Source organism: Mus pahari, chromosome 4 (genome assembly GCF_900095145.1).
Source record: "Mus pahari chromosome 4, PAHARI_EIJ_v1.1, whole genome shotgun sequence".
In the NCBI taxonomy this organism is placed as follows: Eukaryota; Metazoa; Chordata; class Mammalia; order Rodentia; family Muridae; genus Mus; species Mus pahari.
This window is the reverse complement of record NC_034593.1, coordinates 64,621,584-64,636,753: the sequence shown is the minus strand read 5'-3', so window position 1 is coordinate 64,636,753 and position 15,170 is coordinate 64,621,584. Positions and strand designations below refer to the sequence as shown.

At 32.1% G+C, this 15,170-nt stretch overlaps 1 protein-coding gene across 1 annotated transcript in view; it reads left to right on the top strand.

Moving 5' to 3' along the window:
• Nucleotides 1-15,170, top strand: part of Si (sucrase-isomaltase) — a 69,000-nt gene that overhangs the window by 50,492 nt on the left and 3,338 nt on the right. Inside the window, exons 35-47 of the mRNA XM_021196304.1 lie at nt 604-720; nt 1,995-2,082; nt 3,278-3,416; nt 4,740-4,873; nt 5,824-5,858; nt 5,943-6,059; nt 7,679-7,827; nt 10,415-10,499; nt 10,582-10,638; nt 11,174-11,298; nt 12,549-12,637; nt 14,558-14,607; nt 14,808-14,975. Coding sequence (XP_021051963.1) covers nt 604-720; nt 1,995-2,082; nt 3,278-3,416; nt 4,740-4,873; nt 5,824-5,858; nt 5,943-6,059; nt 7,679-7,827; nt 10,415-10,499; nt 10,582-10,638; nt 11,174-11,298; nt 12,549-12,637; nt 14,558-14,607; nt 14,808-14,975 — 1,353 coding nt within the window. The remainder of the gene's footprint in view (nt 1-603; nt 721-1,994; nt 2,083-3,277; nt 3,417-4,739; nt 4,874-5,823; nt 5,859-5,942; nt 6,060-7,678; nt 7,828-10,414; nt 10,500-10,581; nt 10,639-11,173; nt 11,299-12,548; nt 12,638-14,557; nt 14,608-14,807; nt 14,976-15,170) is intronic.

The following is a 15,170-nucleotide window of genomic DNA, read 5'->3' as shown; positions in this document are numbered from 1 at the left end:
CACTTAACATGAGATATTATAGCTATGATACTTTAGTTTACTTTGATTACCCCAAGGACTCAGCACACTACTCCTAGATTGTGTGGTGATAAAAGGGAAGGATTATCATGCTTATCTTGTAGAGAATAGGTTTTAAGACACAAGCTATCACAAAGACCCCGAGTTTTTACCTGGGTCTCCTTCTCCCAGCAAACACCCATGGTGAAAAACCTCCTCAGTTTGTGGGTTGGAGGTTTGTGTTCTTCCCTTTTCTATGTTTGAATTTAATCTGGCTCGAGCTTTCACAATTCTTGTGAAATTCTTTTGTCAAAAAAAAAAAAAAAGATGCTTGTAGTCATCTGCCTCCTCAGACTCAGAATCATGGACCCCATTTTCCACAAGATCCTGGAGCTGTTCTCTCGTCACTCACTTATGATTGGGAGGCACACTTTCTTCCTCTTTGCAATTTCATCCCTGTCCGCATTGCCATTGGATGTTGGAGAGAAGCTACGTTCATCATTACTCATGTGTAACTAGAGAGTCTGAAAACAAATTTCTGGTGACATATGCATTGTCTGAGGACTTTTTCAGTAAGAGCATGCATCTCCATTCTCTTTTGTGTAGGCTTCCAGAGCACACGTAGCCTTTCCAGACTTCTTTAGGAATTCCACATCAGAGTGGTGGGCAAGAGAAATTTATGATTTCTACAATGAAAAAATGAAGTTTGATGGCTTGTGGATTGTACGTGAGCTTTTAAGATTTTTTTCTTATGTTTATTCTGTAGTGGTTTTGCAAATGTTACAATGCCTGTATAGACTTGTAGCTTAGTTCACTCTTTTGTTGCTGAACATTGCTGTACAAAAGTCTGCTAGAATAGACCTTTAAATTTTCAATATATATACTTATGACTTTTATTTCCTGGGTTTTTCAACTTAAGAAAGTAGCCTCCACTTTTAATTATGAAAAATACATTACCAATCACTTTATTTTACCTTGCACAAAATGTCACACTCAAATACTAATAAAGGTAATGTTTTTACTTATTTTAGAAGAAACTTCACAATTTTGTTAGAAATTTAATCATTTTGAGATAGAATAAAAAGAATCTACTTTTTTACAGGCAAATATTTAATCCAGGAGAATGTACATAATTCTTGACTAGTTTTTTTGATTGGGATTGATTTTTGCGATGCCTTGAACATAGATACTTGCATTTACCTAGTCTTTAACTAAGGAAAATTTAATCTATAAACCTACCTATATGATACAAAATTCCATGATGCATAATATATAATTCAAAATCGTTCATTGGATATTCAAGCATTTGAAGTATAAGAAATACTTCATAAACATGTCCTTGACAATTAAACATGGGTCAGAAAAGATGATTTTTTTCTCAAGTGGAGTAAGTCATTTCATGAGATTTAAAGTATCTGTTCTTTTTACTTGACTACAGAGACTATAATCCATGTGATTAGTAGAGGGGCTACTTGTTGCTTATTGGCTCTGTGGCTGAGATCAAGTACAAAGATGTCCCTTAAAGTTGTTTACATAGTAAACTACACCTTGTATTTTCAAACATAAAACAAGTGATGTCAGTTTGAAGTAGGGTTAGAGGGAGTGGAGGTTATAAGACATATACGATCACAAATTGTATTATGGGAGCATAATGTTCAATTCGGTCTTATTTGCGTGAATCTACATGAAAAATACAGTATTTTCTGTTTCTCTAATGAGGCATAAATTATAGAAACCCCTTTGAATATTCTGAGATAAGCCAGGCATTTTAATGAAATGTTTTATAATTTTGAAATATGGAGGAAATAAAAAGCACTTTAAACTTCTTTAACTTATTTGTACTCAAACACTCCAAATAAATTACTATAGTACTCTCTACTTCCCAGATAATGCCCATTGCCTAAAGATAATGACAGCAGCAACTCACTCTCCTGAGGTCTAGAATTATAAGCTTGTCCTACCAAATTATTTATTCAACTTGTTGTTTTCTCTTTAAGGACATGAATGAACCTTCCAGCTTTGTAAATGGAACAGTTACAAATAAATGCAGAAATGATATACTAAATTATCCACCTTATTTTCCAGGTACAATTTGATGGTTATACTTTTTTATAATATTGTATCATTAGTATTGCTTATTGTTTTCACAGACCTCAAGTTATAGTAAATTATAAATTTATCCTAAAATTTCAATGGTCGGTCACACAGACCAATATGTTCAACCTCATGTCCAATATCCAATAGCTCAACACTCTTTTGAAGACAAAAGTGAATGTTTTATTTCTGTACTCATAATTCTAATTTAATTCAACTTCTTTTTATGGTTTTATAATAATTTTCTAAATTAAATTATTAATTCCTTTATTCATTAAAAATTGCTTAGCAATTTTTCCTGGGAAGGGGAAATTGGAAGAAAGTTATCATTTTCTACCATTTGTGGTCTACTGACAGCTAATGTCTGAAAGGAAGTTGCAAACACTAAGATTGTTGAACACAAGGGCAGTTTTGGTTATGATATTTGTGGATTATTTTAATGAAAATGTATTCAATCCACATTTGTTATTTATCTGAATAAAAATCAATAGGAATTTTAGCAAAGGAGTGATGGGTTAATGGTAGGGTGCCTACTGCTCTTTCAGATGACCAAAGTTTTGTTCTTAGCAGTCTTCTGCAGTAGCTAAACACTGTCTATATAACCCCACCTCCAGAGGATCCAACACTACTTGCTGACCTTGTGTGCATGTGCACATACATAAAAAATAAATATAAATTTTAAAACTGACAATGTACTCATAATTTAGGTATTTATAAAGTTTCATGTACAATTCCACAGATTACTATAGATTTTAAAATTAGTATACATAAAGTGTACAAATGATTAAAATCATTAATTAAAATCTCATAATTTGTTTACCCTAAGAACATATGAATGAATGAAATTTTAACAGTTGGTAGAAAGTATATGCGTTTACTATGGCACATCAGGTAAATATAGCTAACTAAGGTCTATAGTATTTAAGAATATTTGTAAGAACAGTTTTTTCACATATTCACCATAACATATTGTTGAAAACTTTGAGGGATCATTGTGATGCTGAGCCCGAGTTCATTAGTATCCACTTTATTCATGAATTCAAACATTATTTTGTACCTCATAATAATCTATTATGTCATTAATAAAATAAATCTGAAGATTTAAATTAATGCATATGTAGTTGTGAGGTACATATTTCAAGTCATGGTCTTCAAATTTTTACTATATTTTCCCTGGTTTTCCCAGAACTCACAAAAAGAAATGAGGGGTTACATTTTCGAACTATGTGCATGGAAACGGAACATATCCTTAGTGATGGATCATCAGTTTTGCATTATGATGTGCACAATTTATATGGATGGTCACAAGTTAAACCCACTCTGGAGTAAGTTATGTTTGTAATTTTCTCCTCTGCTTTACTGGTTTAATTCATATTGATGATATAAGCTTCAAGCTTCAATACTTTAAAGAGTCTTGAGGAATTTCTTTCCATTTCAATTGTTCTTTGTCAATTACTTCTTTCATAAATTTTAGAAAAAAATTTTCATTTCCCTCAATTAGGTAAGCAATCAGCCAGTCTATTTATCATTATTATGTTATTACTTTTTAATTTTTTCTTGTCAGTCCAAAAATTTTAGGCCATTTTAATGTCACATGTATGTGTCATATATGTGTGTGTTAGCATATATATATATATATATATATAGCCTGATACATACATATACATATCATATATATGTGTATCCCACATATATATGCTACATATACATATATGCTAGTGTATATATATATATATATATATATATATATATATATTTATGTCATATGTATATGTTATATATACATATATATGCTTATCAGAGAGGGATAGGTAAGGAAGTTCTTGCCTGTTGAAAGATGAAAAATGAAAAGTGAAAAAGATGCAGATAGTACAAATTAATGTATCTTTGCATTATATTTTAAACTGAAAAATATTTCAATAGTCAAAGTCATTAACAATACTCTCTAAGGATAGAAGAGAAAAAGAAGAGTTACTATAAACACATTTGTAAAATACATTTTTTGATGAGATTTGACTAGCGATAAATTACAGAAGTAAAGTACAATGATTGCTTTTTAAAAAAACAAATAATTCATTAAAGTTTCCCATTCTTTGTATGCTGTTATGCAAAGGGTGCTTTAGCAAATATATTCTTCAGAGTTATATGTACAAAAATATGAATAAGGTATAACTGAGAAGATGAGCTACACTGTTATACATTTAGACTTATATGCTCTATTTGATTATAAGCTTAGTTAATGTTATTTATAGTTAACTTACACTCAATAAAAGTTCAAAAAGAAAATTTTCATGTTAAATGTGCATTTCACTCTAGTAAATGTTAGAAGAGAAGAAAAATGTCATGTCTGGAAGAGTTTTAGTATACAGTGAGTGAAGTGTTACCTGTAACAGGAAACCTGTACCATAAAGTAGATAGTTTGTTTTTTAAGGTTGTCTCAGTAGAATTATTTAAGACAGTCATTGTGACATAAGCTTCTAACTCTGGCACCAGGAAAGCAGATATTTGAGTTTGAGGCAAGTCTGGTATATAAAGCAAGTTCCTGAGCAGTGAGGACTACACAGAGAGACTCTTTTTAAAAAAGCAAACCAGAAATATTTAAGGAAAATGCATGATGTAAACATGGAACCTATGTCTTCATTGTACAGTGCATTAAGGAACACCACTGGTCTTCGAGGGATAGTCATTTCTCGGTCCACTTATCCCACAGCTGGTCGATGGGGGGGACACTGGTTGGGAGACAACTATGCAAACTGGGATAATTTGGAAAAATCACTCATTGGTATGTGATAATTATTTTCTATCAGTACTTTTTATACTTTTCAAGAAAATATTTACTTTGTTTTGTACTAGGTAAGTATCATTGTTAAATTGTAAGATTTACAATATAAGCATTTTTGTGAAACAGGACACCACTGAATTGTTGCTCGTCAGGCAGATATAATCAAGGATATTTAAGAGAAGTAAATGACTGATGATACACAGCTAGATTTAGATAGAAATATCTTTATCCCTTTTAGTTTGTTTCCAGGTTGAAAAATGAAAGAGCTTGAAGAGACAGTATTCTAAAGCAAAGAAAGAAATTAGGATATATTATATGCTAGAGAATAAAAATCACTGAGAGATGGTAAAGGAAAAAACATTCAACTAAAATATTTTGTGACAGTAAATACATGGCAAAAGGCTATACATTTCAAACCAGGAACAGACACTCTTTTGATTATAGACTTAAACATTATTGAGTAGTGATAGATTCAAACCACACTTAGAATATCTTTATCAAAAAGATGAGAAATTATATGTATTTATTTTATTGAAGTTCTCATTGGTTTTATTACTTAATAAAAGGAATTGTGTTTGTTCCATATGGTAAAATAAATGACTATAAATGACTAAATACCAGCAAAAAAACCATTTATTTTAAAAAGTAAAATTAAAACAAAGCACTTCTACTTAGTCTTATGTTATTATGTTACATTTATAGCTTATTTGTGTTTAAGTTATGTTATAGTGTTATTATCTTAACACATATGATCTCTTATTTTTAAGAATATCATTAGCACTCATGAGTACAATAACAATTATTATAAGTTTTATAAGAGAATAATTTATTATTAATACCAAAATATTTCATTTCTAAGAACTAATATACAAAGAGAACATCTTCACTGATAAAAGTAAAATACTAAAATAAATGAAAATATTAATGTAAAATTTTATTCTAATTTTTAGGTATGCTGGAATTTAATCTTTTTGGGATGCCATATGTAAGTAGATCTGTTCAGTTTATATTTGTAGTCTACCTATTTATTTACAGTACTTGATATGCATTAAGTATAACTATCTTTTAGGTTGGAGCAGATATCTGTGGTTTCTTTAACAACTCAGAATATCACCTCTGTGCTCGGTGGATGCAAGTTGGAGCCTTTTATCCATATTCAAGAAATCACAACATTCAATTTACTAGAGTATGTAATTACTACATTTATATCAATTTTGTTTCACTTACTTTTCCCTATGCAGCTTTATGTTGTTTGTTGTCACTTCAATTATATTTTACTTGACAATGTTACAATGAATACTTCAAATCTTTTAATATTTATGAAGTAGTAATAAGTATGGTCTGAATTGTACCAAGAAAACATGGCTTGCTTACAGAACACACATACTATAGCTGATCGATATGATTTTGGAAGAGTTAGGGGAAAAAAAATGTTTTACTGTAGAACGTATTTCAAACTGGGACACAGTTACATCAAAAAATTTCAACTTGAAACTGAATTAATTTGAAGTATGGCGCATTTGCAATAATGAATTAAATAGGAAGATCTAAAAGCAAATATTGAAAAGACAAGTTTAGAAATAAGAGAAACAAGAAAACATAGCATGATTAGTAGGAGCAGATTTCTGGGCAGTGGCAATCACTGAGAGTTATTAACTTATTTGTATGCAGTTTTGAGTGTTAATGATTAATTTGATGGAAAAGCGTGAACAGTAAGAGGCAATATACTATTATTCGCTAGCTTGTGCTAAACTTTTTTTTTTTAGTTAATTTTCAGAGAAAAGAATAATTGGTAAGAAAGCAGGTCAGTCCAAGGTTGACAATAGAAAATGTCAGAAAGACACAGTAGTAGCACATTTACAAATTAACAGATGGAGAGTGTGTTGAGAAAAGATTGATCTATTCAAATTTTACTTGAACTAGGGGGAGTGGATTTATTTTCTTAATAATCAAATTAAAGCAAGTTAGGACTACATTTTGAAGCAATTTTAAAGGCAAGCAACTATGGAGAAATATTCTGAAGAACTATGAACATTGTAATAGAAACTTGCTACTCTTTTAGGATATTATCACATTGGAGAAAAAGGACAGGTATTAATAAAGGTATGGATAGGGAGGGTTTAGGGAATATTTATGGAGAATATATATATATATATGCTTAAATATGTAGACTTTCTTCTAATGTTTCATTATATTATAATGTGATTTATTTATAGCACATTTATAATTAAAAAATTGTTAAAGTCAAATAAGTAAGAGTTATGGAGAATGCAGGTGAGGATATTTATGAAGTAGTATTGCACCATTAATATTACGCCTTTGACTTGAAGTGCATATTCCAAGGGAGACTGAAATTCATTCAAGCTTAGTGTGCACATTCCTCCTGTGATTTTGCTAGTACACTAATCTGTTCATTTCATATGAGACTGCATGGTGGTGTGTGAGGCTAATATGAGGAGATCTACTTTTCTCTTGATATTTCAGACCACATTTGTCTAGCAAACCACATCTTTTCTTTCTGGATTTTGCAACCCAACATTGAGTATTAGCATAGCTGACAATATATTTATTTTCTTTTAAAATATGAACTATACTTTGTATACGTTTACTTCCATTAAATGAAGCTTTACATTTAATATTCATTATCTGATTAAAATACTAATATTCTACCACTTTCATTATTCATATAATATAGAATTAAGGCAGCATGGGAGATTTTTAATAAAGATAGTATATAGAACATAACTTAATAACTTGCTACGTTTATTCTCTAATAATGTATTTTTGCATTGTGCTTTGTTTCAGAGGCAAGATCCTGTTTCCTGGAATGAAACTTTTGCTCAAATGTCAAAGAAAGTTTTAGAGATCAGATACACGTTGCTGCCCTATTTCTACACACAGATGCATGAAGCCCACATTCATGGTGGAACTGTCATCAGACCCCTAATGCATGAGTAAGTGTGAATTTTATTTTTTTCTTCAACGAGTATCTTTGATTAATCTATTATCTACTACAGTATAATATTTCATAGATGCTCTATTATACATTTTTACCTAATAATGAGTTTACATAAATAATTCTAATAAGCCCACTTGTGTATTCAGTTAACATATAAATTCCCCTAATAATTAAATAAGTAATACTTTAAAATAATCTCTTTAACTTATTCATGAGGCACTTTGTTTCTCAAATCTCCTGTATTAACTGAGTAATTAAACAAGGTGGCCTCCAGATTTCACCAACGTTAAACTAATAAAAAGTCACAACTGTTTATTATAACTTAAGAACTATTCCTCAAAATAAAATTATTAAAATAATAAATTTCAATTGTATGCCTTCACTTTTGATTGAAGATTAAAAGATGTAGCAAAATGAGAAACTGCAGTATGGCCAGCCCTAAATGGACTACCTCTGCCTCTTAAGGCTCAGCAATCGTTGTGTGTTAGATAGAAGGATTGTGAGAGCCAGAGAGACTGCAGATGACCACAGGAAAACTGTTTTCTACAGACAATAGGGATGTTCCAAAAATGAACTCACAGTACTTGGACAGTGTTATTCAAAGTTTCTCCAAGCTCAAGCCAGACAAAATCCAAACATGGAATAGGCAAATATACTGGAAATCCTACTCCTGGCTGATGAACTCTTAGTAATTGATGAGGCTTAGCAGATGGAAAGTCAGTTTTATGTGTCAAATTCCTGGTAGGTTGAACATGCTCCAGGGGGTAGTCATAGACGCAGTATAGAGGAGGCACTGTTTGGACCCAATAGGATTTTACAATGAAAAAAAAAAAAAAAGTGGAGAAAGGTTTGAGGCACAATAAAAGGATGTGATAATTAGAAGCAATTAGCAGTTGCGAATATTACTAAAAGACAAAATAAAACCTCAAGGAAATTATAATTAGAAAAAAACGAATAAAGTTTGTAGTAAAAAACAGTATGCCTCCATTTAAAGAACAGGGAGGTTGTGTTCTTAGCTCACCTGCCTGGCGTTGCTCCACTCACCATCTACTAACACTGCTCTTATGTTTCAGGCTAATCTGCTTGCTTCTCTAACATTTGAGGCTTTGATTATAGATTCTGAACAGTTCTTTCGTCCTGCTGAGAGGGCTTCGGGCCTCTGTTTCACGGGGAGTTCAGAGAGGGCTAAACCCCAGTGGCCAGTTTACCACTATGCAAGTTTGCTAATGAAACAAAAGCAAAACTAAATCTAATGTTTAATTTAAATAATATAACCCTGTCTAGTGACTATTTCCGAATATGTAACATTTTTTCCTATGGTCATTTATTTTCAGTATTAGACACCAACTTACATATGTAAGAATCTTTGATGACATAATGACGTGTCAGCCAATAAGAAGAGCTTTAAGATAGGCAATCGTTGCCCACCTGCCCCCTCTTCTGTCCCCAGTGATTTTTCTTTTTCTTGTGACAATCCTCTTGCCTCAGATTATAGGTGTAAACTTACACATCTTGTCCTAAAATTTCTTCTGTTAATTGTTTTTTTTTAAAATCCATGCATTGAAAGTTTTATAATCTTTTTGCAAGTTGTCCCTTAATGCTACTTTCAATTTTGTTATTTACTAGACAAAGTTAATATTTGAGTACCTGTATTAACTCTCCTCTATAAATTCTCCTCCATAGTGCCTTGTTATGAAATTGCACGAGTACTTTTTAACAATCTTTTTTGTTTTTTGATTGTTTGTTTTTGTTTTTGTTTTTTAGTATAGAATAGAGTTTATTCAGGGCATGGGGAGGGGAGTTAAGAGGATAGTAGAGGCAGAGAAAGGCAGAGAGAGGGAGAGAGTAGGGAAATAGAGGGTGATTATGAGCACATGGAGAGAGGAGGCGGGAAGGAAATGGGAAGTGGAGAACAAGAGCAAGAGGGAAGCAAGAGAAGAGTAAGAGACGGAGGAGAGGGCAAACAGCCCTTTTAATAGTGGGTTAGGCCTACCTGGCTGTTACCAGGTAACTGTGGGGGTGGAGGTTAGACAGAATGTTATCATCCCTCTGTTTTGGTTTAATTAAAAAAGAAAAAAAAATAGAAAAAGGTGATGGTGAAGCAGGAATAGGGTAATCGTAATATCTGACTATTTCTGGTTGGCTTTGGGTGCCATATGTCTCTAGGGAACCTACAAGAATGGGTATGGGGCATATTTGTCCAGTCTTAAGAGAGTTGGCTGTTTCCTGCTGTCCAGGGTCTGTGGAGCCATCTGAGGAACGGTCAGAAGGAACAGGTCCAGGAGAAGCATCTGTGTCTGTGACAGGAGATTGTAGCACCTGGAGGTTGCTTCTCTGGAGCTGTCCTGGATTTTGGTTTTACTCAAAATGTCTGTACTGCTCAACATTGTGTCCCAAGTAATAGAATAACCTTTTGTTTTAAATATTTTTGAGCATGGTTTCCAGTTAATTCTAAAAAATAAATAAAAAACCAAAAATCCAAAAAAAATACAGCAAATTAGGATATCAATAAACATTTTCTGTTATTCAGAAGAAATTAAATCATTTGGTTTAATTCAATTATGTGTGATTCTTTCGTCAAGGTTCTTTGATGATAAGGAAACCTGGGAAATATACAGGCAGTTCCTATGGGGTCCAGCTTTTATGGTGACTCCTGTCGTTGATCCTGTAAGTATGATCATTTGTTGTATTATCAAAATTCTAGAATTTTATTTCAGATTATTTCAATGACTTTCTTTTTCAATTCCAGTACCAGACCAGTGTGAATGGCTATGTTCCTAATGCTCGATGGTTTGACTACCATACAGTGAGTTTTGAAAGAATTTGGGGAAGTTAACTAAACACACAGACACACACACAAACACACACACATAAACACACAGACACACACACATATACATATATTCATATAATTTATGAGTGTGTATTTTCCATTTAAAAAGTTTGAATTGCTTATGTGGAGTTAATTATATTTGAATTAAACTAACATAACATGGTACAATTGATTTATTTTTGCAAATAGACATGGAAATTAATATCATATGACAAGGTTCTGTTGACTTTTTTGGCTATACAAAAATGATCTCTAAGAATAATGGAGTTCTCCATTTTTTGTGACCTTGTGACCTATGTATAGGAAACCTGAAACCAAATAACATCTGAGAATGAAAGTGTAACCAGGACTTTAGGATATACTTTAAATCAGAACATTTTTAAAATGTGTGTTTTGTTCATTTTTCAGTAGAAAATTGTAACATTTGATTTCATAAATGTGCTTTCTTACATCTTACATTACATTACATTGTCATTTATCACTACCCCCCTTTCTTTCTCATTACCAGGGGGAAGACATAAAGGTCAGAGGAAAACGTCAAACATTTTCAGCTCCTTTTGATACAATAAATCTACATGTCCGGGGAGGTTATATTCTCCCATGTCAAGAACCGGCACAGAACACACATTACAGGTAAGTAAACTATTTTTAGAACTGTAATTGCACTTTATAAGATACCTGACTGAAAATGTCAGTAAATAGAAATGTCTGAGCTCCCCCGCCCCTCCCAATCCTTCTGTCGTAACATGGGTGTGTAGTTATGAACAGACGGCATGGTAGAAAATGAGGCTATTGATGAACTTCAGCTTTCCCTGCTCCCTAAGTCCAAATGGGATGAAGAGAGCCATCCTGGTAGACGGCACCCGGCACCCTTAAAGCTCTGAGGCAGTTGAGTATCTGCTGATCTGGGGAGTTGCGTGGTTTTTTTTTTTTTTTTTTTTTTTTTTTTGATGTAAATAATCCTGTCCATCCTTGGCTTTAAGAGGAGCATTCACCATAATATAAATATAATTTCAAAAGAAAAGCTGCTATTATCATTCCACATGCAATAAATGTTGAAGACTCATGGAAAACTGTCACCTATAATTCAAATGTGAAGTTACTGAAAAATTGAGCTGTAAAATTCTGGATGTGTTAGGAAACTTAAGAATAGGATGTATTTCAGTATCTGTGATTATCATATTAAAACAGAAAAGAATAGTTTGTTAAGAAAATGCCTTTTCTAACAATTTGATGCTGTCAAACCAAGTTACTTCTCACACACTGTTATATAGTGATCTTTGTTTAATTAATAAATAGACCTATGAAGGCATGAGCCTAGAGGTAATATGAGTTAAAAAGGATGAACTTAGAACTATATAGTTGTTCTTTTTGTTATTATTTATATGCACTTATAAGTGAATATTTTATATACTAAAATGTGAAGAAATTTTACATTTAATGTATAAAAAACTGTATTACTCAGGCTGAGACTACAGCTCAGTTGTGGAATGTTGGACATACATGTGTCTGACCCTGGTATATGAGAGAGGAATGGAAGTAAGAGGGAGCACTGGAGGATGGGAGGGAGAGACTGATTAAAATAGTGATGCATGAAAATAAGTGTATCTGTAAACCTAGTGTTTTCAATCACTATGAATGAGTCCACTTCTGTTTAATTGGTGGTAGGTGAACTCTTAAAGCTAAATAACTTTTGAGATATTTTGCATTGACTATGATGAATTTCTTTCCTGCATGTCATTTTCTCATTTTACAGAAGTAAACTTCTTCATTTTCTGTTTGGATTTTTGTTTTCTTAACTTCCATTACAATTCATATTCTTACATGACTGCTATATTATAAAATATCCTCTGAAAACATAGAATTGCATTTTTTTCTTGTAGTCGACTGAATTACATGAAGCTTATAGTAGCTGCAGATGACAACCAAATAGCAAGAGGAACTCTGTTCTGGGATGATGGAGAGTCCATAGGTAATTCTTCCATTTAGATAAATGTAAATGACAGCTGTTGAGATAATCTTTTCTTGTGCACTTTGTAAAGGTTGTCTTTGTATTATTTAAATGTCGATTTCTTGCCTTCAGGGGAGTTGAATGCAGGCTAGACCTTGGTGTTGTTCTTTTTCTTGGATTATCATCCACTTGTGTATTTTGTGAACATTCTTCACCATCATCTTCTGATTTATTTAATAATGATCTGACTGCCTATAACAGGACATGAGAGGCAAGGCAGGACTTTTTGTCACAGATAGGAACTCTGGGAAAGGATCAGGTGTTGGTGTTTGTGTGTATGTGTTTTTTTTTCTCCAGCCACACATGAAATGAAGGTGGAAGGTCTCTGGGTCATTATTGGGAAGCTGGCAAGTCAGGTTGAGATAGTCAAGAGATAGACAGTATGCACTTATTCTTAAATTACACTGTGTCAACTATTGCACTTTAAAAGTTGAACATAAAGCTAGACATATAATTTAATGTTCAAACAGTTTAATAATTGCTGGAAACAGTACACATAAAAAGTTTAAAAATTAAAGGTTAATTTTTCTTTCTTAGTATAAAGATGTTTAGATACATAAGAAGCTAGCACAGTGACATTTGCATTGACCTGATAGGTCAATGAGCAAAGTAAGCTATATTCCATGTGTCATAATGAATGCAGAAACATACTCTAAAACCAGAACTTAGTTCATACTCCTCACTGTGTTGCTATTGATTTTGCTCATCCTTTTAACATTCAATGTGTTTTTGCTTGTTTTATTTTTATCTTAACTTTCAAACCTATCTTACTGCTAAATTTATTTTCATGGTATTCATGATGGTATCTCAGCATAAATACCTAGACTAAAGAACTAAGCCTCTCACTACATATGCTCCATTGACATGAGATACACCTCAAGATTTCATTAATAGTACATATTCGGAGAGTTGGGGAAAAACTCAACCAGTAACGGGCTTGCCTTGAAAACAGGAAAATCTGTTTTCTGTGGCAAGAACTTGTACCCCTAGGTGGGTTTATTTTTTTGGTATGTTGTATGTTTTGTTTTGTTTTTTCTCAAATAATGGTTGTATGCCCTTGTAATCCTACACTGAGGAATTAGAGACAAACTTATCTTCCATGTGAGGTGTAAGCAATGTAGTCTGTGTTCTATGCAACAAGCTCTAGACTGGTGGGAGAAGTTGCCTCCAAAATATAAAACAGTGGAATAACTCACCTTTCACAAACACATAAACACAAATACATATATGAAGCCATACATGCATACATAAATAAATAAAATCTACATTTCTATGTGAATATATAGAAAAAATTTCATAGCATAATATCAGTATGGAATCAGCAAAATTTTTCACAAGTTAATTTTCATAAAAGTAATGACACAATTGGACCACAATTTGTGCATTTTCCATGTGTGATTAGATGAGGAATTGGAAAAAACATCAGGTTTTCTATGCTATGACAGTCCATCATATATATGACTGTACCTTTTTTTGCCATCTTATAAATCCTCAGTTCTTGTATAGGTAGAAGAAAAATAATGTGTTTTTAAGTTTCTTCATATTTTGTCTAGTGACAAATTTCCTCACTGTATAATGAGAATAGCCTTAATAATAGTAATTATTATGATAATGGCAATGTACATCTCCTTTATTATTTCTGTTATTATAATTAAATACAATAGAAAGTTATTAGTAAGTGTTAGCTATATTATTTTGACAAGATGGTCTTTAGATAAATTCATGGATATAACTTTTTAATTTGTTTTGTGTGTATGTTTGACTTTATCCTGAAATTCATCAATATAATATATCATTTTTGCCTGAGAAGAAAAATAAGTATGCTATAGTTTATTATTGTTCTTTGAAAAGAAAATGACTTACATTTTTTTCTCTCTCCAGACACACATGAAAAAAATCTATATACCTTAATACAATTCAATTTAAATCAGGTGTGTAATATCTTCTATATTAAATTTTACTAAATAATGTGTGGAGTTTTACTCCCGATTCACTATATAAAGCACACTACATAATATACTTGAATAACTTATTTGCTATCCAATGAGATTCATGTTAATTCACAGCTATATATTTTCTGACTATTTGCTTGAATATTCAATGGAGACTTTGTTTTTCTTTGGCTTTATAGACAACTTTAACAAGTACTGTATTGAATGATGGGTATAGAAACAAAAATGAGATGAGACTTGGAAATATCTATGTATGGGGAAAAGGAACAACCCGTATCAGTGAGGTTAATCTGATTTATGGTGGAAATAAACAGCGACTTGCATTTACTCAAGATGAAGCTAAGGAGGTGAGTGACATAAAAATGTGCTTTACTTAAGTATGCCTCTGAAAAACATCTATATTATTCCTCATGGTCACTGCCAGGACTAAAGAAACAGAATTACAAATAAGCTGTGGTATTCGCCAGCTATTTAATTTTGTTATGCTTGCATATTTATTTATGTACTAATTTTTTTTTTTTTTTTTTTTTTTTTTTTTTTTT